Raw genomic sequence first — 25,922 nt, 5'->3', positions numbered from 1 at the left:
GTTTTCGGGGTATTGGACCAGCCAGATCTTGGTCCCCAGATGTGGGGAAGAGGGCCAACGCCCTGACTTTTGCAATCCTGATTGCACGACAGAGAATCCCGCTTGGCTGGCGATAGGCAGCACCAGCCACAGCTGCAGACTGGCTGGCAGACCTGGCAGAATTTTGTCTACCTTGAGGAGATCAAGTAAACCATCCGTGAGTCGGACGAGGGCTTCCACAAAGTGTGGGGGCCATTCATCAGCCTGTTCATGGCCAACAATGACTAGGAAGAGACGGGGGTGGGGGAAGATGAGAGGGAGGAAGACAAGGCAAGGCACACACAAGAGAACGGGACAGAGGGGGGAGGGAAGGGAGCTGAAGGGAAGCACAGAACAAAGCAAGGGGACAAGGGGAGGGAAGGCCCTCCCGAACAATAAAAATTAAAAGCTCCAGCAGAAAGAAGCAGATCACAATACGGGGCGCCCAGTGCAGATGGCAACACTAAGAGGGGAACTAAACCACCAACGAGGGAAGGGGGGGGGGGGGAGGAGGGAGCGGGACCTCATGTAAAAACCAGTGTAAATAAGACACAAACTTGTTTGTAAATACCAGATACACATGAGCTGTTTTGTTAAACTGGAAAATGCCAATTAAAATATTTTTAAAAAAATATTTGGAACAGGATCCTTTTGGCTATTCCTCACTGAGATATTTTATGATCCTCTGTAACATTTCATCTTTGTTAGTTTCTTCTCTGATCAATTTTGATTCCCCATTGGACACTGGAAGAGTTTTGGTCATAAGATTCACATGTACCTTCATATGCTCATCCATGCGTTGCTCTTCCATCATATCCGTAGCTCGAGAGTGCATCAGCTACTATGATATGTTTTCCTGGAGTATATATGAGTTTGAAGTCTTATCTCTAAGTTCATCATCAAACGTTGTATTTTTGGTGACATCTCATTTAGATTTTTCTTTATTATCGCTACAAGTGGTCTGTGATCTGCTTCAACTAAGAATGTTGGTAAGCCATCTAGATACTGGTGGAATTTGTCAAAGCCGTTTATAAGACCGAAGCATTCTTTCTCGGTCTGAGCATATCTCCACTGTGTGTCAGTCATTGACCTTTAAGCATAGGCAATTAGAAGCCAATTTTCATCATTTTCTTGCTGCAATAACACTACTCCCAACCCATCTTTCGACAATATTTTTGTCTTCTTTGCAGCGTCAAACAATGTCAGCTTGAGCTGTTGTCAATGCTTCCTGTAGCAATTGCCACTGTTGCTCATGTCTTTCAGACTATTGGAAAATAGTATCCTTTTTGATAATTTCCGGTAAGCATGTTGTTTTTGCTGATAAATTTGGAATAAATCTTCCTACAAAATTTATCATACCTAGCATCCTGAGGACTCCTTTTTTGTCTGTGGGACATGGCATGTTTAATATTTCCTTTTTCTTCTCCTGATCTAGTTGTATACCTCAAGCAGACAGTTTGGCTCCCAAGAATGTAATTTATTTGACACCAAACTTGTATTTGCCTTTATTTAATCTGAGACCATACCTTTGTATGCTTCTCAGCACTTTTTTTTTAAATTTAGAGAACACAATTAATTTTTTCCAATTAAGGGGCAATTTAGCATAGCCAATCCACCTAGCCTACACATCTTTGGGTTGAGGGGGCAAAATCCACACAATCAGGTGGAGAATGTGCAAACTCCACACCGACAGTGAACCAGAGCCGGGATTGAACCTGGGACCTTGCCACCGTGAGGCAGCAGTGCTATCCACTGCGCCATGCTTCTCAGCACTTTGATAAGCCTTTCGTTGTAAGACCATAAAACCATAAGACATGGGAGCAGAATTAGGCCACTCGGCCCATCGAGTCTGCTCCACCATTCAATCATGGCTCATATTTTTCTCATCCCCATTCTCCTGCCTTCTCCCCATCGCCCCTGATCCCCTTATTAATCAAAAACCCATCTATCTGTCTTAAAGACACTCAATGATTTGGCCTTAACAGCCTTCTGTGGCAAAGAGTTCCACATATTCACCACCCTCTGGCTGAAGAAATTCCTCCTCATCTCTGTTTTTAAGGATCATCCCTTTAGTCTGCGATTGTGTCCTCTGCTTCTAGTTTTTCCTACAAGTGGAAACATCCTCTCCACGCAAACTCTATACAGGCCTCGCAGTATCCTGTAATTTTCAATAAAAGTCCCTCCTCATCCTTCTAAACCCCAATGAGTAGACCCAGAGTCCTCAACCGTTCCTCATACGACAAGCTCTTCATTCCAGGGATCATTCGTGTGAACCTCCTCTGGACCTTTTCCAAGGCCAGCACATCCTTCCTTAGATACAGAGCCCAAAACTGCTCACAATACTCCAAATGGGGTCTCACCAGAGCCTTATACAGCCTCAGAAGTACATCCCTGGTCTTGTATTCTAACCCTCTCGACATGAATGCTAACTTTGCATTTGCCTTCCTAACTGCCGACTGAATCTGCACATTAACCTTAAGAGAACTGTGAACAAGGACTCCCAAATCCCTTCGTGCTTCTGATTTCCTAAGCATCTTCTCATTTCGAAAATAATCTATGCCTCCATTCACCTTCCAAAATGCATAACCTCACATTTTTCTACATTGTATTCCATCTGCCATATCTTTGCCCACTCTCCTAGCCTGTCCAAGTCCTTCTGCAGCCTGCCTGCTTCCTCAAAGTTGTGGTCCCAGCACCAACTCCTGAGGCACACCACTAGTCACCGGCTGCCATCCTGAAAAAGATCCCTTTATCCCCACTCTCTGCCTTCTGGCAGTCAGACAATCCTCTATCCATGCCAGGATCTTACCCTTAACACCATGGAATCTTAACAGTCTCCTATGCGGCACCTTGTCAAAGGCCTTCTGGAAATCTAAATGAATCACGTCCACTGGTTTTCCTTTGTCTAACTTCCTTATTACTTCCTCAAAGAACTCTAACAGATTTGTCAGACATGACCTCCCTTTGACGAAGCCATGCTGACTCAGTCCTATTTTATCATGCACTTCCAAGTGCTCCACTCTAAAATCTTACCAATGACCAAAGTCAGGCTAACAGTCCTATAATTTCCCGTCTTCTGCGTCCCTCCCTTCTTAAACAGGGGTGTTACATTAGCTACTTTCCAGTCCTCTGGGGCCCTTCCTGCCTCCAGTGATTCCTGAAAGATCACCACCAATGCCTCCAAAATCTCCTGAGCTATCTCTTTTAGAACCCTGGGATGTAGTCCATCCAGTCCAGGTGATTTACCCACCTTCAGACCTTTCAGTTTCCCCAGAACCTTCTCCTTAGTAATGGTCACTGCACTCCCCTCTGCCCCCTGGGTCTCCTGGAGCTCTGGTATCCCACTGGCGTCTTCCATCGTGAAGACTGATGCAAAGTAACTTCAGTTCGTCTGCCATTTATTTGCTTCCTATTATTACTTGTGCTCTTCTTTTCTTGAACCCCAAACAATGATATTGTTTACATACACTCTGGCACCTGGAATTCCTGCCCAATGGAAAATGTCAGATGCTGAAATAGTACCAAATGGCATTCTAAGAAAACAGTACCGCCCGAATGGAGTGTTAAAGGTGCACAGCTTTGTGGTTTCTTCATCCAACATGAGTTTCCAAAAACCCAGCAATGTATCTAGCTTGCTAAAGCATGTTGCTCCGGATATCTGAATAAAACGGCACTTTTGAAGGATTATAACGGCATGTTGCTTTGGATATCTCACACGTAATCTGTTCTCTTTTCGGAATTGGATAATGTTCTCGCTTTATATTTTAATTGAGATCTTTGGGATTCATGCAGATTCTCAGGTCATTATTTTGTTTCACGCAGAGCATGGAATTCACCCAATCCATTGGTTTTCAATTTGTTTTATCACCCCTGGATTTTTCATCCTGACAGTTCATTTTTTAGTCAATCCTTTAATGGAGTTGGTACTCACCCTGGTGCATGTATGACTGGTTGCACATTGTCTTAAAGTTGGATCCGATAAGTGAATGGCAAAACTCTGAATCCTTTAAATATTTCTGGAATCACTTTAATGATTGAACCCACTGATGTACATTACGTGGTTACAGCACAGACATTACTGTATACTCTTTTTATCACTTCAAGTGTTTCACATGCATCCACGCCCAGTAGTGATTCATGCTCAGTCTGTACAATAAAAAAGTTCACTTTATTAATTTTATTCTTTACACTGACCTCTAGTTCGCATACTCTGTCACGTGAAAGTACCTTTAACAAATGAGTGTTTATAAATTGGTGTGTAGATAAATATCTGCAGTGAGAGTACCTTTAAGAAATGGGTAATTATTACTGCAGTGATATCAGAGAGGGGGTGGAGAGTCAAACTGTATCTCAGGCATCTTTGAATGCTTAGCCACCGCCATAATTATCTCATATTTTCGCATTTTGTCAGGTAATATTAACTGCAATGTTTTTGCCAAATCTAACAGTCTGTTTTTAGTTTCTGTCCGTGAGGTACTGCGTGTGACCGTCTCCACTCGCAAAAACTTCAGAGCCTCTGAAAGAGCCATTGTCCACAACACACTCCCCACTTAAACTAGAATCCCACACCTGAAAAGCAACCTCAATATGTTCACCGCTCACTGTCTTTAAGTTTTTAATAGATTGTGGTATGGGGAGCACACGGCCCACTCTATAGGTGTGGTACAGTAGAAGTGGAAAAGTATTTTTTAAAGCAAAACAATTTTGTTCTATGAACTCAAGTTAACCTTTTTAAAACATACAGTGCACATCTTAGCAACCATTAATTTAAATACAACCCCCAAAGAATACAACACTAAGTAATCCTTAAACTGTCATTTTAACATCTGTAAGACTTAAAAAAGAACTTTTAACAGAAGCACATCAGGTTAAAGTCACTACTGAGAGTAGTGATTCATTTTAAATCACCAAAGGATCGATTTACAATTTTCAGATTACCAAGAGAGAGGCTAATGCCCCTTCTGGCTGTCACTTCAGCTATCCAGCTCTGAAAACGAAACTAAAAAACACCCTGCAGCAAACAGCCTAACACAAAAGTAAAAAGCTGACAGACAGCCCAGCTCCACCCACACTCTGACATCACTGATAAACACCCATTTCTTAAAGGTACATTTCTTAAACACCCATTTCTTCAAGGTACTCTCACATGACACCTCCAACCCCTGTTTTTGGCAACACTTTATCCTGTCGTCCCCTCAGGTGGAGGCGAGGAAAGATTGGAACCTGCCTCCGTACAATGTCCCGCACTTGAAGGTACCGAAACCAGTTCCCACCCAGCAAATCAAACTTCTCCTCTAATGTCTCCAAGGTCGGAAAGCCTTCCTGGATGAATAGATCCCCAAACCTCTCAATCCCTGCCCGCTGCCATACCTTAAAGCCCCCATCCAGCCCCTCGGGGCAAACCAGTGATTGTCACAGATAGGTGACCATACTGACACCCCGTTCAGTTTCATATGCTGCCTCCATTGCCCCCAAACCCTTAGGGCTGCCACCACCACAGGACCTATAGAGTACCGAGCCAGCGAGAACGGCAGGGGCACCGTCAGTAAAGCTTCCAAACCCGTACCTTTGCAGGATGTCGCCTCCATCTGCACCCAGACCGACCCCTCCCCCACTACCCACTTCCTGACCATCGATATGTTGGAGGCCCAGTAATATTTCATAAAGCTTGGGAGAGCCAAGCCTCCCTCTCCATAGATCTGTTCCAGGAGTGCCCTCTTTACTCTTGGGGTTTTACCCACCCATATAAACCTCAATATTGCCACAGTCAAACTTCTTAAAAAAGCCTTTGGAACAAAATTCGGGAGACATCTGAAAAAGGGAAAGCAGTCTCAGAAGGACCGTTATCTTCACCGTCTGAATCCTCCCCGCCAGCGTCAGTGGGAGCATGTCCCATCTACGGAAATCCCTTCTCATTTGATCCACTGTTTTTCCCAAATTTAACGTGCGAAGTTGCCCCCAATCTTTGGCCACTTGAATCCCCAGATACCTAAAACCTCTCCTAACCACTTTAAAAGTTAGTTCCTTCAGTCTCCTTTCCTGCCCCCTTGCCAGGATCATGAACATCTCACTCTTTCCAATATTTAATTTATAGCCTAAAAATCGCCCAAATTCTCCTAATACCTCCATGATTTCGGTCATTCCCCCCCACCAGGTCTGTGACATAAAGCAGAAAATTGTCCGCATAGAGAGAGACCCTGTGTTTCACCCCCCCCCCCCCCCCCCCTCACTATACCCCACCAGGCATTCGTTGCTCTCAGGGCCATTGCTAAGGGCTCTATGGCCAGGGCAAACAGCAATGGGGAGAGCGGGCATCACTGATTTGTCTTCCGACATAGACTACAGTATTCCGACCAAACTCGGTTAGGTCTTACGTTAGCCACCGGCGCCTGGTACAATAATCAGACCCACTCCACAAATCCCTGTCCAAACCCAAACCTGCCTAAAATATCCCATAGGTACTTCCACTGCACCCGGTCGAAAGCCTTCTCCGCGTCCATGGCAACTACAGTAGTCCCCCTTTATAACGCGGGTGTTGGGGTCCAAGACCCCCACCCGCGTTGTAACCGAGCCGCGGATATCCATGATGGGGGTTTTAAATTTATTTAAAAATCTATGCTAGCGCTTCCCATTGTGAGTCTACGGGGGGGGCGGGGGAAGAGGTCAGACCCCCGTAGACTCACAATGGGAAGCGCTAGCATAGATTTTTAAATGAATTTAAAACCCCCATCGTGGACCCAATTAAAATTTCAGCGGCCGGCTCACTTTGATCCGGAGAGAAGCTGCTCTCAGTGAAATAATCAGCCGGCCGCTGAAATTGACACTGCCCGCTGCTCTCTCCCTCCAATCCAACTTTTAAGTTTTAATGTTTCTGATTGGAGGGAGAGAGCAGCCGGCAGTGTCAATTTCTTTTTTTTTCCTCCGGCTTGCCCCCTCTCCCCCCACATCCTCCAACTAGACCCCTCTCCCCCCCACACCCTCCGGCTCGCCCCCTCTCCCCCAACACCCACTGGGCTCTGTCTCCTCCTCTCCCCCAACACCCACTGGGCTCTGTCTCCTCCTCTCCCCTCCCCCCCCACCCCACCCCACCCACCTCACACCCTCCGGCTCGCCCCCTCCCCCCCCCCTCCTCCCCCGTCCCCCAACACCCGCAGGGCCCTCCTCTCTCCCCCAACACCCGCAGGGGGGGTCTCCCCCACACCCGCAGGGGGGTCTCCCCTACACCCGCAGGGGGGTCCCCCCCAAACCCGCAGGGGGGGTCCCCCCACACCCGCCCCCCCTCCTCTCCCCCCAACCCCCGCCCCCCCTCCTCTCCCCCCCCAACACCCGCCCCCCCTCCTCTCCCCCCCCAACACCCGCCCCCCCTCCTCTCCCCCCCCAACACCCGCCCCCCCTCCTCTCCCCCCACACCCGTCCCCCCTCCTCTCCCCCCCCAACACCCGCCCCCCCTCCTCTCCCCCCCCAACACCCGCCCCCCCCTCCTCTCCCCCCCAACACCCGCCCCCCCTCCTCTCCCCCCCAACACCCGCCCCCTACTCTCCCCCCCAACACCCGCCCCCCTCCTCTCCCCCCCCAACACCCGCCCCCCCTCCTCTCCCCCCCAACACCCGCCCCCCCTCCTCTCCCCCCCAACACCCGCCCCCCCTCTTCTCCCCCCCAACACCCGCCCCCCCTCTTCTCCCCCCACCCAACACCCGCCCCCCCTCTTCTCCCCCCGCCCAACACCCGCCCCCCCTCTTCTCCCCCCGCCCAACACCCGCCCCCCCTCTTCTCCCCCCCAACACCCGCCCCCCTCTTCTCCCCCCCAACACCCGCCCCCCCTTCTCCCCCCAACACCCGCCCCCCCCTGCTCCCCCCAACACCCGCCCCCCCTCTGCTCCCCCCCAACACCCGCCCCCCCCTCTGCTCCCCCCCAACACCCGCCCCCCCTCTGCTCCCCCCCAACACCCGCCCCCCCTCTGCTCCCCCCCAACACCCGCCCCCCTCTTCTCCCCCCCCAACACCCGCCCCCCCCTCTTCTCTCCGCCCAACACCCGCCCCCAGCCTTCTCCCCCCCCAACACCCGCCCCCCCTCTTCTCCCCCCACTAACACCCACCCCCCTCTTCTCCCCCCGCCCAACACCCGCCCCCCTCTTCTCCCCCCCAACACCCACCCCCCTCTTCTCCCCCCAACACCTGCCCCCCCTCTTCTCCCCCCCAACACCCGCCCCCCCTTCTCCCCCCCAACACCCGCCCCCCCCTGCTCCCCCCCAACACCCGCCCCCCTCTGCTCCCCCCCAACACCCACCCCCCCTCTGCTCCCCCCCAACACCCGCCCCCCCTCTGCTCCCCCCCAACACCCGCCCCCCCTCTGCTCCCCCCCCAACACCCACCCCCCTCTTCTCCCCCCCCAACACCCGCCCCCCCTCTTCTCCCCGCCCAACACCCGCCCCCCTCTTCTCCCCCCCAACACCCGCCCCCCCTCTTCTCCCCCCCCAACACCCGCCCCCCCTCTTCTCCCCCCCACCCTCTTCTCCCCCCCACCCTCTTCTCCCCCCACCCTCTTCTCCCCCCCACCCTCTTCTCCCCCCCCCCTCTTCTCCCCCCCACCCTCTTCTCCCCCCCACCCTCTTCTCCCCCCACCCTCTTCTCCCCCCCACCCTCTTCTCCCCCCCACCCTCTTCTCCCCCCCCACCCTCTTCTCCCCCCCCACCCTCTTCCCCCCCACCCTCTTCTCCCCCCCACCCTCTTCTCCCCTCCCCCCACCCTCTTCTCCCCCCCCACCCTCTTCTCCCCCCCACCCTCTTCTCCCCCCCACCCTCTTCTCCCCCCCACCCTCTTCTCCCCCCCACCCTCTTCTCCCCCCCACCCTCTTCTCCCCCCACCCTCTTCTCCCCCCCACACCCTCTTCTCCCCCCCCACCCTCTTCTCTCCCCCCCACCTCTTCTCCCCCACCCTCTTCTCCCCCCACCCTCTTCTCCCCCCCACCCTCTTCTCCCCCCCACCCTCTTCTCCCCCCCACCCTCTTCTCCCCCCCACCCTCTTCTCCCCCCCCCCACCCTCTTCTCCCCCCACCCTCTTCTCCCCCCCTCCCTCTTCTCTCCCCCCCCACCCTCTTCTCCCCCCCCCACCCTCTTCTCCCCCCCCCCACCCTCTTCTCCCCCCCCCACCCTCTTCTCCCCCCCCAACACCCGCCCCCCCCCTCGGCAGTGTCAATTTCAGCGGCCAGCTGATTATTTCAGTGAGAGCAGCTTCCCTCTCTGGATCAAAGTGAGCCGGTCGCTGAAATTGACACTGCCGGCTGCTCTCTCCCTCCAATCAGAAACATTAAAACTTAAAAGTTGGATTGGAGGGAGAGAGCAACGGACAGTGTCAATTTCAGCGGCCGGCTGATTATTTCAGTGAGAGCAGCTTCTCTCCGGAGCCGGCCGCTGAAATTGACAAAACTGACAGTTGGGGTCCATCAGCCCCCCCGCGGTATATCGCGAACCGCGGTATTGCGGAGCGCGGTATAACGGGGGACTACTGTACCACCTCAGCCTCGTGCCCTTCCACTGGCATCATTATTACATTAAGAAGCCATCTAATTTTGGATGTCAGGTGCCTGCCCTTTACAAATCCCGTATGATCCTGCCCAATTATCTCCGGGACACAATCCTCTATTCAAGTGGCCAGGATCTTGACCAATAATTTGGCATCGACATTCAAGAGGGAAATTGGCCTGTACGATCCACAGCTCTCAAGATCCTTGTCTCGCTTCAGGATAAGAGAGATTGATGCCTGTGATAACGTTGGGGGGAGTACTCCCAGCTCCTTTGACACGTTAAAAGCCTTAACCATGAGCGGCCCCAGTAACCCAGAGAACTCCTTATAAAATTCCACTGGGAATCCGTCTGGTCCCGGGGCTTTAACCGATTGCATTTTCCCCAGTCAATCTATTACCTCCCCAAGCCCAATCGGGCCCCCCAGGTCTTCTACCAGCTCCTCATTTACCTTTGGAAACTCTAGCCTCCCCACGAATTGATACATGCCCTCCCCGCCAACCGGGGGGTTCCGTCTCGTATAGCCGGCTATAAAATTCACGGAACACGTCATTCACCGCCCCCGGATCTGTCACCATCGCCCCTTCATAACCTTTATTTTCCCTATTTCTCTCGCCACCTCCCGTTTCCTCAGCTGATGCGCCAGCATCCTGCTAGCTTTCTCCCCATGTTCATATATTGCACCTTTTATCCTCCTCAGCTGACCCTCCGTTTTACCTGTGGAAAGGAGCCCAAACTCCATTTGAAGTCTCTGACGCTCCTTCAGGAGCTCCTCATTTGGAGACTCCGAATATCTCCTGTACACCTGTAAGATTTCTCCTACCAACCTGTCCAGCTCAAACCGCTCAGTTTTATCCCTGTGGGCTCGAATCGAAATACATTCCCCTCCAATAACCGCTTTCAGTGCCTCCCAGACCACCCCAGCCGCAGTCTCTCCCGTGTCATTGATCTTTATGTACCCCTGAATGGCCTCCCTCACTCGCTCACAGGTCTCCTCATCCGCTAACAGCCCTGTATCTAATCTCCACTGTGGGCGCTGAGGCATTCCCGTGTCTGCCCGTAGGTCTATCCAATGTGGTGCGCGATCTGAAACTACAATTGCTGGGTACTCAGTGTCCTCTCCCCCTGCTAGCAGTGTTTTATCTGGTACAAAGAAATCTATCCTGGAGTATGCCTTATGTACATGGGAGTAGAATGAGAATGAATATTCCCTGCTCCTTGGTCTCTCAAATCTCCACAGATCCACCCCTCCTGTCCGCTCCATGAACTCTCGGAGTTTCTTCGCCATTGCTGATAGTTTCCCGGACCTAGCACTCGACCAGTCCAATCTCGAGTGCAGGACCGTATCAAAGTCACCCCCCCCCCTAACCAGCTGGTGCAAGTCAAGGTCTGGGATCGTTCCCAGCACCTTCCTGATAAACGCGACATCATCCCAGTTTGGGGCATATATATTCACCAGCACCACTGCTATTCCCTCTAGCTTCTCGCTAACCATAACAAATCTGCCTCCCGGGTCTGCCTCTATCCTGCCCATCTCGAATGTCACCCTTCTGTTAATCAGGATAGCCACCCCCCCTTGTTTAAAGTACTGAATGAAACACTCACCCGACCCATCCCTTCTTTAATCTAATTTGGTCTCCCAGCTTCAAGTGTGTCTCCTGTAACATGGTCACACCCGCTTTTAACTGCCTCAGGTGTTCTACACGGGCTCCCTTGACCATTCCATTTAGTCCACGAACATTCCATGTAACAAGTCTGGTTGGGGGTGGGGGGGGGGGGGGGCTCCCCCCTCCCCCCTCCCCCCCCCCCCCTCCCCTGTTGATCAGCCATGACCTTTCCTGGGCCAGCTCTTAGCCCGTGTTCCGCACCTCACTTGGTCTGCCCCTCGGCAGTGACTGCCATCTGATCTCCATCTCCAGTCTCCGAGCTGTCCCTTACCAGTGAGCAGTTCCCCCTCCCATCCCCCCCCCCCCCCCCACTTCGTCTCTCCTCAGCTCTCCCCCTACTTTGCTCCCGTGGAACAGCTAGCCCAGCAGGTCCCACCCTCTGGTGCCAAGAAACCTGCCATCGGCCAGATTCTATCTCCCCTAAACATAACACAAGCACTAAACACAGTAACAACAATCCCCCAAAACAAATAAACTCCCCCAACGTGCAGGCAACAAGGCCAACCCCTCCCCCTTTAATTGATTCTGATCAGTCACATCGCTTTCAAACAGAATCAAACACATTCGAAGAAGCTTCAAGCAGCTTAAGCAAAATTATGCATGCAAGAATCAACCATCTTTCTTACAGAAACCCCCCTCCTCGTCGCAACTTAAAAGTTTTTTCTCTGTAATCCAGTACATAAAGCAAAAAATCAAAATCAAATTACACAAGAAAAATCCTTTTCTTCCCGATCATCGCGACTTAACTCAAAAATAAAAGACTGAAATTTTAAACAAGACAAAACAAAACACAGAACTATTTTTCTCCCCCCCCCCCCAATTTTCCCCTCCCCCAAACTCAGTCCACCACAGTTTGAATTTAAAAGTCCTTAAGCCAGATTATTGTCTTTCATGAAAGTAGCCATCTCTTTGGCATGTTAAAGTACAGCTCCCGGTTCTCGTAAGTCACCCAAAGACGAGCCGGGTATAGCTGTCCAAATTTAATGTCTATCGCAAATAGGGCTGCCTTAACTTTGTTGAAACTTGCTCTCCTCTTTGCGAGTTCTGGTCCCCAGTCTTGGTACACCTGGATCTCTGATTCTTCCCACATGTACCGTTTTGTCGGCCCGGCCCATTTCATAATATGCTCCTTGTCGAGGAGTCAATGTCGCCTCACCACCATGGCCCTCGGGGGGCTCATGACCCTGGGGCTTATGTACGAGCACCCTATGTGCCCAATCCACCTTCAGTGGCTTCTCAAACACATCGACCCCAACCATCTCCTCCAAGATCTTCCCCACGTACGTACCCTTATCTGATCCCTCCTTTCCCCCCTGAAAGCCCGACGATTCGGATATTTTTCCTGCGAGACCGGTTCTCCAGTCTTTTCCAGCAGTCATTTCTGTCTGTCCTGTAGAATGCTAATTTCCAAAGCCATCGCATGGACTCCTCCTATCGTTCAATCGCCAGTTCCGGCAACTTTTGAATCTCCTGTCCCTTCGTCATCATTTTCTCCTCCACTCAGCCTGAGTCATGACTTCTGCACACTCTTTTCAATGCCGGCCGAATTTTTCATCCAGGTACTCAACCCATTGCTCCATCGTCCAGTGAGCTGGCGTGGAAGCGCTTTGTCGCGTTACCATTGTGCTCAATGACCTCTGAGCTTTGCTTTCACTAATCTTTTGGTTTCTTCTTTTTCGAATCGTATTTGGACACGATTCCATAAATTGAGGGTCACCTCCTTTTCCTCTCCCTTCGATTAACTTATGTTGAGAAATGTCCTGAAAAATCCGGCTTAAAAACCATTCAGCGAGAGCTGCTGAATGTGCGACCGTTCACTCCATGGTCACCACCAGAAGTCGTATCTATTAATATTTACATGATTGCTTCTGCATATCATCAGGTTTCCTTCTTTCACATTACAAAGAAAAATGGCAAAAAGAATAGCAGGTCATTGACTAGATTGTCACTATGCAATATATTTTGACTGTCAGAGCAAAAGTCCTATTTTCAACCAACCACTCCCCATGGTTGCTGGAATGGAAACTCAGTGTGGGACATAGAATCATAGAATTTACAGTGCAGAAGGAGGCAATTTGGCCCATCGAGTATGCACCAGCCCTTTGAAAGAGCATCTTACTTATCCCACATCTCCACCCTATCTCCGTAACCTAGTAACCCCACCTAACCGTTGGATACTAAGGGGCAATTTAGCATGACAAATCCACCTAACTTGCACATCCTTGGATTGTGGGAGGAAACCAGAGCACCCGGAAGAAGCCCAGAAGGCACAGGAAGAAAGTGCAAACTCCACACAGACTTTCACCCAAGGCCGGAATTGAACCCTGGTCCCTGGAGCTGTGAGGCAGTAGTGCTAGCCACTGTGCCACCGTGCAGGCAATTGCAGGAGAATTTGAGTGGGTGAAGAGAGACAACGAGTGAGTTGTATCTGCTGGAGGTTGACTGTGTTGCGAACTGAGCGGCAAACTAACAGGAAATGCAAATTGGGAAAAAAAAGTTGCTAAAATTAAATGTGTGTGCCTTTTGATTCAACCACAGAATCAATGATCATGGAGAATACAGAAAGTAAACATTGTATCTAAATATGTGGGTGGCTATCTATTGGACATGCATGGAATTATTGCAACATGTGTGTTATTGTGGCCAGCCTCTGTCCATGTTTGATCTGTGTGACAGATTGGGATTTTCACCCCCAGATTAATGCAGTCAGAAATACCTTGACAAAGGGCAGTTAGTGATGGGCAATAAATGCTGGCCTATTCAGCAATGCCCATGTCCATGAATTAATTTTTAAAAAATTGTGGTATGAATCTGTCAGTTCCACACGCCATTCTTAACTGTCTCTTTGCCTAATTTCTGCTAGGGAGAGGTTACATTTAAAATTCCACCACAATATCCGTAGAACAATATATAAATGCAAATTTCATACTTTAGAAAGATACTTTTAGACCTTTCTCTTTTGTCCTGTTTTTCTTTCTAGGCTGGTCTGCGTACTTTGCATGACATTGGCCCTGAGATTCGTCGCGCAATATCTGGGGACCTGACAGCAGAGGAAGAACTGGAAAAAGCAATGAAAGAGGCTGCTTCAGCTGCATCTGAAGATGATATTTTCAGAGTAGGTTTTAAGTAAGATAAAGCTAATAGAGGGATATAAAATTTTCTCCTGAAATCCTGGAAGGGAAAGTATCATTTTCATAAGTGTGGAGCTCTTGTAGTGGGAACAAGGGGGAAGGGGTAGAGAAGAAGCATCATGAGAGAGGAGCCCCTCATCAGTCGTGCCCAAGGCTCAAGTAGGACTTATTGTTGAGCTTCCCCCGTAACCCCCCACCATGTCTTTAACCTCCTGCAGTCAGCCTCAACATCATAGCTGGACAGGAAGCAGCCCTGAAGTGGGCATTAATTGGCCATTTAGGGCAAGGGCAGGTGGCTAAGCAACTTGAAGGCCAACTGAGGAATTCCCTCCCTCCCCCCACCCCAATCCACTGCCCTCTTCCAGAGGGGGCATGGAAAATATTTCCTATTAAGCCAGTATTTTGCACAATATAAAGTTATGTATGCACCTTTGCAGGATAGTTTGGGTGGAATCTTAACAATATGACTGGTGCATTAATCATTATTTTGCATCTGTGCTATGTTGTCACAGTTAATAGATAAGAGTTGCAATTAGAATTCAATTCTCATTCTAACAGGGGCTGTTTAGCTCACAGGGCTAATCGCTGGCTTTGAAATCAGACCAAGGCAAGCCAGCAGCACGGTTCGATTCCCGTAACAGCCTCCCTGAACAGGCGCCGGAATGTGGCGACTCGGGGCTTTTCACAGTAACTTCATTTGAAGCCTACTCGTGACAATAAGCGATTTTCATTTCATTTTCATCTGTGGAAGGCAACGTGGAAGTCATCCCAGCTAGAATTAGAATTTTTAAGACACATCGGTCAATTGGCATAAGCATATTCATTATAGAGTACGAACAAAAATGTAACTATGTTGTGTGAGCTCATATGTTTAACAGGTCTTTGAAAAGCTGGATTATTCCCAGGAACTGGAGAAAATTCCATCTGGTGCCTATATTTAAGAATAGCAGCAAATCATAATAGTTTAATTTTTCCAGAAGCCAAAGCTCCAAAACCTAAGACTTGGCTCCTCACTCTGCAACTGGATCCTCCACTTTCTGACCCACAGAACACAACCAGTAATAATAAACAACAACACCTCTTCCACAATAGTCCTAAATACCGGGGCCCCACAAGGCTGCATACTTAGCCCCCTACTATACTCCCGGTACACACACGCCTGCGTGGCAAAATTTGGTTGCAACTCCATCTACAAGTTTGCTGACGATACGACCATAGTCGGCCGAATCTCGAATAATGACGAGTCAGAATACAGGAGAGAGGTAGAGAACCTAGTGGAGTGGTGCAGCGACAACAATCTATCCCTCAATTCCAGCAAAACTAAAGAGCTGATGATTGACTTCAGGAAGAAAAGTACTGTACACACACCTGTCAGCATCAACGGGGCTGAGGTGGAGATGGTTAGCAGCTTCAAGTTCCTAGGGATACACATCTCCAAAAATCTGTCCTGGTCCACCCACATCCACACAACTACCAAGAAAGTACAACAACACCTATACTTCCTCAGGAAACTAAGGAAATTAATGTCCACGATAATCCTTACCAACTTTTACAGATGCACCATAGAAAGCATCCTATATGGCTGCATCACAGCCTGGTATGTCATCTGCTCGGCCCAAGACTGCAAGAAACTTCAGAGAGTCGTGAACACAGCCCAGTCCATCACACAAACCTGCCTCCCATCCATTGACTCCATCTACACCTCCCACTGTGAAAGCGGGCAGCATAATCAAAGGCCCCTCCCACCCGGCTAACTCCCTCTTCCAACTTCTTCCAAGGGCAGGAGATACAGAAGTCTGAGAATACGCATGAACAGACTCAAAAACAGCTTCTTCCCCGCTGTTACCAGACTCCTAAACGACCCTCTTATGGACTGACCTGATTAACACTACACCCCTGTATGCTTCACCCGATGCCGGTGTTTATGTAGTTTCATTGTGTACCTTGTGTGCCTTTTTTATATGCCTTTTCTATCTCCTGATTTAATTTCTGCCCCACATCCTGACTGCTGCTAGGTGGCCTGTACATAACCCCCAACAGGGTCTTTTTACCTTTGCGATTCTTAAACTCTACCCACAGAGATTCAATACCTTCTGATCCTACATCACTGCTTGGTATCGATTTATCTTCATTCCTTACTAACAATGTAACCATGCGCCCTTTGTCCATCTGCCTGTCCTTTCGAGCAGACACATATCCTTGGGTATTTAGATCTCAGCCCTGATCCTCTTGCAGCCATGTCTCTGTAATGGCCACAACATTGCAACAAGCTCATTTACCTTGTTCCGTATACTGCGCGCATTTAGGTACAACACCCTCAGTCCTGCACCACCTCGCTTCTCATAGGAGGAGGAGTGGGGGGGGGGGGGGGGTGCCAAGAGGGGGCTGCATGAGGCCTCGTGTACCAGCACCGCCTGTCATTCGAGAACCTACCATACTGGGCATATCTTTGAAGACGTCAGCTGAGCTGGAAGACAGTGCGACATATCTGCCAGATGATGGTGCACCTGGCACCGCAGGGGTATGGGGGAAGGATACCCGCTCCCGATGGCTGCCAAGGTCACGGTCGCCCTGAATGTTTATGCCACGGGGCCCTTCCAGGCACCAAGTGGGGACCTGTCCGGGACCTCACAGACCTCTGTGGACAGGCCCATCCGCTCTGTGTGCCCAGGCGGGTCAATACATCCACTTAAATGTAGACCGAGCCCACCCGGATGCCCGGGCAGTGGGGTTCGCTGCCATCGCTGGGATGACTTGGTAATTGATGGGATGCATGTCCCCCTACAAGCACCTACAGGTGACAGGCCGCTTTACACAAACAGAGAGGGATTTCACTTGATGAATGTGCAGCTGATAAATAACCATCAGCTACTCATCATACATGTCTGCGCCTGATACCCGGGCAGTGTGCAAAACACCTTCATCCTGGCACAATCAACAATTCCTGACATATTCGAGACGCTCCCTCCCCCAGCTGAGGGTTGGCTCCTGAGCGATAGGGTATATCCACTGCAGTCGTGGCTGATGATGCCTTTCCAGAAGCCACAGACCGACGCGGAGACCTGCTACAGTGACACCCATGCAGCAACCAGGAGCATGATCAAGCGATGCTTCAGTCTCCCGAAGATGCGGTTCAGGTGCCTGGACCGCTCTGGAGGGGCTCTGGTATGAAGCTGAAAGGGTCACCCGCATTGTGGAAGCCAGCTGCGTCCTCCACAACATTGCATAGCAGAGGGATGCTAGAGGAGATGGAAGAACGCCAGGCCTCGTCCGACAAGGAGGGTGCAGAGGAGGGTTAGAGTGTGCAGGACATGGAGCCCAGGCAGGCACTGGAGGCCTGCGATGTGATCGTCTGCAGGTTCACCGACTAGGGGGAGGGCTGGTGGACGGGAGGGTCTGACCAGGGGCATGGACACCGCATTCCTCCCCTCCCCCACTCCATTTGCTCCACTTAATTTGACAATGTCTAACCCCTGCCCACGGTGACACTTTCCACTGTCCATCTGGGTGATCCCTGCATGCCAGCTGTGTCATAATATCCACTCATGGATATAATGAGATGCAGACTGGCAGTGATTGACACACAGAATACCCAATGAACACACACGACACAGAACAACCAATCACCAGACACTATCACTATAAAACACACGAGGCATTAATACTCTGCCTCTTCTCACTGGATACAGCTACAGAGATAGTTAGAGTGCACAAGGCCATGTGCACCTTCTCCAAGTGACAGAGAGCTAGTCTGGTCAAGCCAGTCTGAGGTTATCAGTTTAGATTAAGAGAGTGTCAACCCACAGCAGATTATGTACAGCAACAAGCAAGTTCAATGAAAGTGTTGGACCATCTCCTGTGTCGGAAGCCTGATTCGAGTCTCACTGCATCCAGTTGCAGTTGATGTTAGACCAACTCAGATAACACATCATGGTACCAAGGAACTATTAACTCTAACGAACATACCTCGAGTGACTCTGCAACGACCAGCAAGCAAACATCCAGCGGCATGGAAAAGATCCAGCCCCCTCCGCAACTCCGGATCTCCGACAACCTTGGCGCCAACTGGAAGGTCTTCAAACAAAAGTTCCTCCTGTATATCGAGGCCTCCAACCTCTAGGCAGCATCGGATGCCAGGAAGATACCGCTGTTCCTGTCCACTGCGGGGATCACGCCATCCACATCTTTAACTCGGTCACGTTTGTCGATGGCGAAGACAAGACGAAGTTCAAGACAGTTCTGCTGAAATTCGATAGCCACTACGAAGTCAAGGTGAATGAGAGCTTTGAACGGTGCATCTTCCAACAGAGGCTTCAGGGTAAGGATGAATCTTTTCAGTCCTTCTTGGCCCATCTCCGCATCCTAGCGCAGTCATGTAATTATGACTCAGCGGCTGATTCCATGATCCAGGATCAGATCGTTTTCGGGGTCCAGTCCCAGTCCCTGCGAGAGCAGCTACTCAAAATCAAACAGTTGACCCTCTCCGTCGCCATCGAAACGTGTATTGTCCATGAGCATGCCAGAAATCGTTACTCCCGCATCAGGGCAGCAGAAACTGCAAAACTGGCCTCCCACGATGCAGAAAGGGTGCAGGCCATCGCAAAAATGCAAGGCCTGACCATCTAGGAGAGTGGCCGTTTCGCGTGCTTTTCCCGGATCCGCACGCATGCGCGCCATGACCGGGAGGACGATGAGGCCGAAGACCCTACTGCGCATGTGCGAACGTTGGCCGACCACACTGCGCATGCGCGACGGCGCACAGAACGCACTGACGTCAGCGTCATGACGTGTCTAAATTGTCGCTCCGCCCATTTAAAGCGGCAATGTTCAGCCAAAGGCAGGCGATATCTACAGTGTGGAAAGCCTGGGCATTATGCGGCCCTCTGCAGGTCCGCTCCACTGAGCAACACCCAGCGATCCCAGCTGCAGTGCAGACGTTTCCGCTGCATACAACAAGGCATGCAGGATTCTGATCCCGAAAGCCCAGCAGACCCCGATGTTGACTGCCTTGAGTCACCGTATGGGGTGGGCATCATCACCACATGCGAGCTGGTCTCCACCTCGCCTGCAAACCGCCTTTCAATCCTGAGTGTGGATCCTGACGACGAGTGGTGTGCTGTCATCACGGTCAACCAGTCTCGCATCCGATTCAAATTGGACACTGGCGCGTCTGCGAATCTCATATCACAGTCAGACCTCCGAAACCAACCTAGCATTCTTCCACCAGCCTGCCAGCTCCTTGACTACAATGGCAATGCCATACCTGCCGGTGGATCATGCCAGCTAGCTGTATCTCACAAGGCAATCAAGGCGACGTTAAGATTCAAGATCGTCCAGCCTGACAAGACATCCCTGCTTGGTGCTCGCGCATGCAAACTCCTAAATCTGGTCCAGCGAGTCCATGCCATGTCCTACACACCTGCGACTGCCTCGCCCAATGCAAACCTACAGGCTGAGATAGATGACATTCTTACGCGATGCCACAATGTGTTTGATGGGATGGGCACGCTCCCATATCGCTACAAGATACTACTGAAGCCGAATGCCACCAGTCATCCATGCACCGCGCCGGGTGTCGGCTCCTCTCAAGGATCGTCTGAAAACGCAGCTAAGAGAACTCTAAGACTAGGCCATAATTTCAAAGGTCACGGAACCAACAGACTGGGTCAGCTCCATGGTCTGTGTCAAGAAACCCTCTGGTGAACTCTGCATTTGCATCAATCCCAAAGACCTGAATTGCAACATCATGCGAGAGCACTACCCGATCCCAAAGTGAGAAGAATTAACCTGTGAGATGGCTCATGCCAAATTTTTCACCAAGCTGGACGCCTCACAAGGTTTCTGGCAGATTCAGCTGGACGAGTCCAATAGGAAGCTGTGCACGGTTAACACTCCGTTCGCCAGGTATTGCTACAAACGCATGCCTTTCGGCATCCTTTACGCTTCCGAAGTCTTTCATCGAATATTGGAGCAAATGATGGAGGGCATCGAGGGGGTGCGAGTCTTTGTGGACGACGTGATCATCTGGTCCACGACGCCTGAGGATCACATCGCTCCCCTCAGACAGGTTTTCCAGAGGATCCACGAAAATGGCCTCCAGCTCAACAGGGCCAAAAGCTCATTTGGTCGGTCCGCTATCAAGTTTCTGGGTGACCACTTTTTACAGTAGGGTGTGCAACCTGATACTGACAAGGTACTGGCAATCAATGCCATGAAGACCCCAGAGGACAAAAAGGCGGTCCGACGTTTCCTTGAGATGATAAATTTTCTCGGAAAATTCATTCCTAACATGGCATCCCACACCACAGCCTTCCGGAATCTTGTAAAAAAGTCGACAGTGTTCCAGTGGCTTCCCTCACATCAAGCGGAGTGGCTTGAGCTGAAGGCAAAGCTCACCACAACCCCAGTTCTGGCATTCTTTGACCCAACCAAGGATACCAAGAGATCCACAGATGCAAGCCAGGACGGCATTGGTGCGGTGCTTCTCCAGAGAGACGACTCCTCATCCTGGGCTCCATTGGCATACGCACCCAGGGCCATGATTCTGACCGAGCAACGGTATGCCCAGATCGAAAAGGAGTGCTTGGGTCTCCTGACAGGAATAGACAAGTTTCATGACTACGTATACGGTCTGCCAAAATTCACGGTGGAAACAGACCACAGGCCCTTAGTCCACATAATCCAGAAGGATTTAAATAATATGACACCTCGGCTGCAGCGAATTCTTCTTCGTCTCCACCAATATGATTTCGAACTCGTCTACACACCAGATAAGAAGCTGATCATCATGGATGCCCTATCCCGATCCATCGCCATGCTGTGTGAACAGGACGACTTAATTCACCACATTGAGGCACAGGTACAGTTGTGTGCCAGCAACATAGAACATAGAACATAGAACATAGAACAGTACAGCACAGAACAGGCCCTTCGGCCCTCAATGTTGTGCCGAGCCATGATCACCCTACTCAAACCCACGTATCCACCCTATACCCGTAACCCAACAACCCCCCCTTAACCTTACTTTTATTAGGACACTACGGGCAATTTAGCATGGCCAATCCACCTAACCCGCACATCTTTGGACTGTGGGAGGAAACCGGAGCACCCGGAGGAAACCCACGCACACAGGGGGAGGACGTGCAGACTCCACACAGACAGTGACCCAGCCGGGAATCGAACCTGGGACCCTGGAGCTGTGAAGCATTTATGCTAACCACCATGCTACCCTGCTGCCCCTAACAGGCCCTATCCCGATCCATCGCCATGCTGTGTGAACAGGGCGACTTAATTCACCACATTGAGGCACAGGTACAGTTGTGTGCCAGCAGCATAGAACATAGACCAACCTCCCAGCTACTTATGAACGAGTTATCCAAACACGCGAAGAAACTGCCAAAGATCCTCTACTGCAGCGTATGATGCAACACCTCGCCCATGGCTGGCAAAAGGGGCAGTGCCCCCAGTTCTTCAACGTTAAGGATGAGTTAACGGTTGTTGAAGGGATCCTTCTGAAACTGGATAGAATCGTCATTCCCCAAAGCATGCAAACCATGGTGCTCAGACAGATCCATGAGGGTCACCTTGGGGTCAAGAAATGTCGGCGCAGAGCTCGGCAGGCAGTTTACTGGCCTGGCATCAGCCAGGACATTGCCAACACAGTCCTCAACTGCACAACATGCCAGAAATTCCAACGATCCCAGACCAAGGAAACACTGCAACAGCACGAGATTGTGATCTCTCCATGGTCCAAGGTGGGGATAGACCTCTTTCCCGCAAATGGGCGTGATTACATGCTTTTAATTGACTACTTCTCCAGCTACCCGGAAGTGGTGAAACTGTCGGACTTCACGTCCAAGTCCGTCATCAAAACCTGCAAAGAGACGTTTGCCAGACACGGGATACCACTCATAGGAATGAGTGACAAAGGTCCATGTTTCTACAGCCAAGAGTGGTCCGACTTTGCACGATCCTACCACTTCAGGCATATCACATCCAGTCCCCATTATCCGCAATCAAACGGGAGGGCCGAGAAGGGGGTCCATATTATCAAGCGGCTGCTTTGCAAGGCTGCAGACTCAGCCTCTGATTTTAACCTGGCGCTGTTGGCATACAGGGCAACCCCTCTATCGACTGGTTTGTCTCCGGCGCAGCTGCTCATGAACTGCAACCTGCGGACGACTGTTCCAGCCATCCATATTCAAGACCTTGACCGCCTCATGGTGCTGCAGAAAGTGCAGCGATCCAGGGACCAGCAGAAGATTGCGTATGATGCTCATGCCACTGATCTACCTGCATTGGCTCCAGAAGATGTTGTTCGCGTCCAGTTGCCTGAGGGAGGCTGGTCAGCCCCAGCTTTTGTCGTCAGACAGGCTGCCCCCAGGTCTTTCGTTGTTCAAATGGCTGCTGGCTCCATTCTTCGGCGCAATAGGAGGGCGCTGCGCAAAGTTGCCTGCCCACCATCTGACCGCACTTTTCCGCATGTCATCATGCACCATGTGGCCACCGATCTGGCAGCAGTCCCGCCTGTCTACAAGGCCACTGATCTGGCAGCAATCCCACCTGTCCAGGTGCCGTCGTCCCCCCCTGCACCTCTGAGGTGATCGACTAGAATTTGTCGCCCACCACAAAGACTGAATCTATAGACTTGAATCCTGTAAATTCTGTTCAGTTGCTCTTTATCTGCACGATAGACACCTTCCCATGTAAATATGTTCATTCACTCACCACTTGTACATAGTCACATATGTATATATAGCCACGTTCCAAAATTTATTTCAAAAAGGGGAGATGTCATAATATCCACTCATGGATAATGAGATGCAGACAGGCAGTGATTGACACACAGGATAACCAATGAACACACACGACACAGAACAACCAATCACCAGACAGGACACTACCACTATAAAACACACGAGGAATTAATACTCTGCCACTTCTCACTGGATACAGCTACAGAGATAGTCAGAGTGCACAAGGCCATGAGCACCTTTTCCATGTGACAGAGAGCTAGTCTGGTCAAGCCAGTCTGAGGTTATCAGTTTAGATTAATAGAGTGTCAACCCACAGCAGATTATGTACAGAAACAAGCAAGTTCAACAAAACAGTGTTGGACCATCTCCTGTGTCGGAAGCCTGATTCGAGTCTCACTGCATCTAGTTGCAGTCGATGTTAGACTAACTCAGATAACACATCAAGCTGTCCATTCCATCACACGGTCCCATTGAATCCCTGGGGTGGCGGTGTTGGGGACGGTCGGGGAAGGGGGTCAAGGGGAGCAGGGTATGTGGAGCCCAGGCCACCAAAAGGGTCAGCCCATTTCCCACCCCCCCCCCCCCCCAATGTCCGCCCATTCCCCCGCCCCCACCGGTCAGTCGAGACCAGCCCACCCCTCGCAATCTGACAGAGCACCAAAGCAGGTTTATCGGTGGTAATAGGTGTTTAATGTGAATGAATTTAAAGAGATATGTGCCCTAGCCCCTATAAATAAACTGTGCCCTGCACCAATGCCAACTTAACTGGTGTCTAATTTCCTGGCCTTACGGGTCCTAACGCCTAGGTGGTTCCACAGACTGTACAGCAGAAGTGGAGGTGGCCTGCTGTGACTCCTGCCCTGCGACCTGGGCCCCCATTGGTGTGTGCGTCTTCTGGGGCGACCGGGCCTGGATCGGCCCAGCTGCTGCTCTGGTGTCCCAGTTGAGTTGGTGCCGCCCCGTTCTGCCCACACTGCCCACCAGATGCACCAGGGACAGGGGGAGGGGAGTCCGGGATGCTGAGGTGTTCCGCCACCTCCCCTGCAGGAATCATCGGCTCCATCACCTCCTCCTCCCTCAGGGTGCCCGATGGCACCTGGGCTACTCCATGGGATGGGGCTGCGAACAGAGCTATCCGCTGAGGCTCCCCCGCCACCTGACTCTGCCAGTCCTGGAAGCCCACTCTGGTCTCGAACAGGGTCTGCATGCTGGCGGCCATGAAGCACAGGGAGTGGATGGATGATCTACATCATGCTGTGACTGTGCCACAACCTTCTGGGTTTGTGTCACATCAGCCAGTGACTGGGCCATCTCCCTCTGGGACTGGGCCACCTCCCTCTGAGTTTGTGTAACATCAGCCAGCATCTGGGCAATGCCACTGATGTTCCCAACCATGGCCTGCTGTGACTGTGCCATGCTCAGGAGCACCGCTGCTATTTCCAGGTGGCTCTTGGGACATGGTCACCTGTGAGACGGCAACCCTGTCCAGATTCTCGGCCAGTGCCTGCACAGAATGCCCCAGGCCTTGGACATGCTGCTCCACAGCCGAAAATGTTGCATCCAATACCTCCACCACGGGCGTCACCCGTGCGGTGTTGGCCTGGGTGGCACGCATTGTCAGCACCACCTCCTGCTGCTGCACACAGTTGGACACCTCCAACTGCACCTGCTGGTACTGGATGCTCGCCGACAATCGCTCATGTAGTCCCTGGCTCTGCAAATGCATCTCCACTATAGATGGGACTGTCTGTTCCAGAAGCTCAAGACCCGTCTGGATGGCACCTAGTTCCTGGGGTTGGCAGGCCCTCCAACCGTCCGCACCCCCCCCCCCCCCCCCCCAATGTCCCTTCCTCCACCTTCTTTACTGGAGCAGCTGTGTGGTGAGCACCAGATAGTGTCCCAGGAGCCCCTTCACTAAAGTGCCCAACCAAGATGAGTGTCTGTGGAATGGTGGAGGGTGTTGGAGATAGCTGTGACAGAAAATCACTGTCATCCTCCAGCCAGAACTCCTGGGTCTCAGGTGGAGGGCTGGTGTCCGAGGTGCTTTCAGCATTGGTGCCCTACTCATGGAGGGGGCTCCGGCTGTGGTACTGGATAGGGGCAGGGTTCGCCAGATGACCCACCCCATCTCCAGCAGGTCATGTAAAACACAAGATAAGACGCATGATTAGACCGGGGGTGGAGTGGGGATGTGGGGGTGGTGGTGTGGGGGTGGTGGAGTGTGAGGGGGTGGGGTGGTGCAGGGTGAGGGTGATATAGGGATAAAGGTGGTGTTGGAGTGAGGATGGTATTGTGGGGAGGTTGACATACATGTCATAGGGAACCACAACTAAGCGGGGTCTCACTTCCTCCGAGACCCACCAACACAACAAAATCTGTCTCTGGGCTTTCAGGGAGGCAAAGGTCAAGACGTCAGCCTTTCCCCCCACTTGAACTTCGACACTCCAAATATCTCCGGACTCTGAGTTACCGCTGTCTTTGCCATTACGTCTGGAAATCCCTTCCAAAGCTCTTTCAACCTCGATCACGGCCAAAACATGTGCAGATGGTTCGCTGATACCCACCACCCCCCCCCCCCCCCCACCCCCCCGTGCACACTGCCCACACCTATCCTCCATCCCCGCAAAGAACCGACTGATCCTGGATACTGTCATGTGGGCTCTATCCACCACCTGAAATTGGATAAGACTTAACGTCAAAGATGCATTCACCCTCCGTTCATGGTCTCCTCCACACTCCGGCTCCCCAACACCTCTCTCCCAGCTCCTCCTCCCAGTTGCAACTGACCTCCTCCACGAAGCACATTCCCGCTTCATCAGTTCCCCATAT

General features: G+C 51.3%; 1 protein-coding gene across 4 annotated transcripts in view; it reads left to right on the top strand.

Moving 5' to 3' along the window:
• The window catches only part of cacna1c (calcium channel, voltage-dependent, L type, alpha 1C subunit), a 1,225,933-nt gene that overhangs the window by 1,150,061 nt on the left and 49,950 nt on the right, over positions 1–25,922 (top strand). For all 4 annotated transcript variants that reach the window (XM_038780480.1, XM_038780479.1, XM_038780478.1 and 1 more), the window contains one exon: positions 14,187–14,321. In XM_038780480.1, the coding sequence (XP_038636408.1) occupies positions 14,187–14,321 (135 nt within the window). The remainder of the gene's footprint in view (positions 1–14,186; positions 14,322–25,922) is intronic.

Source organism: Scyliorhinus canicula, chromosome 20, assembly GCF_902713615.1.
Source record: "Scyliorhinus canicula chromosome 20, sScyCan1.1, whole genome shotgun sequence".
Lineage (NCBI taxonomy): Eukaryota > Metazoa > Chordata > Chondrichthyes > Carcharhiniformes > Scyliorhinidae > Scyliorhinus > Scyliorhinus canicula.
Note: the sequence above shows the minus strand (reverse complement) of the source record. Positions and strands in the feature narration are given on the sequence as shown.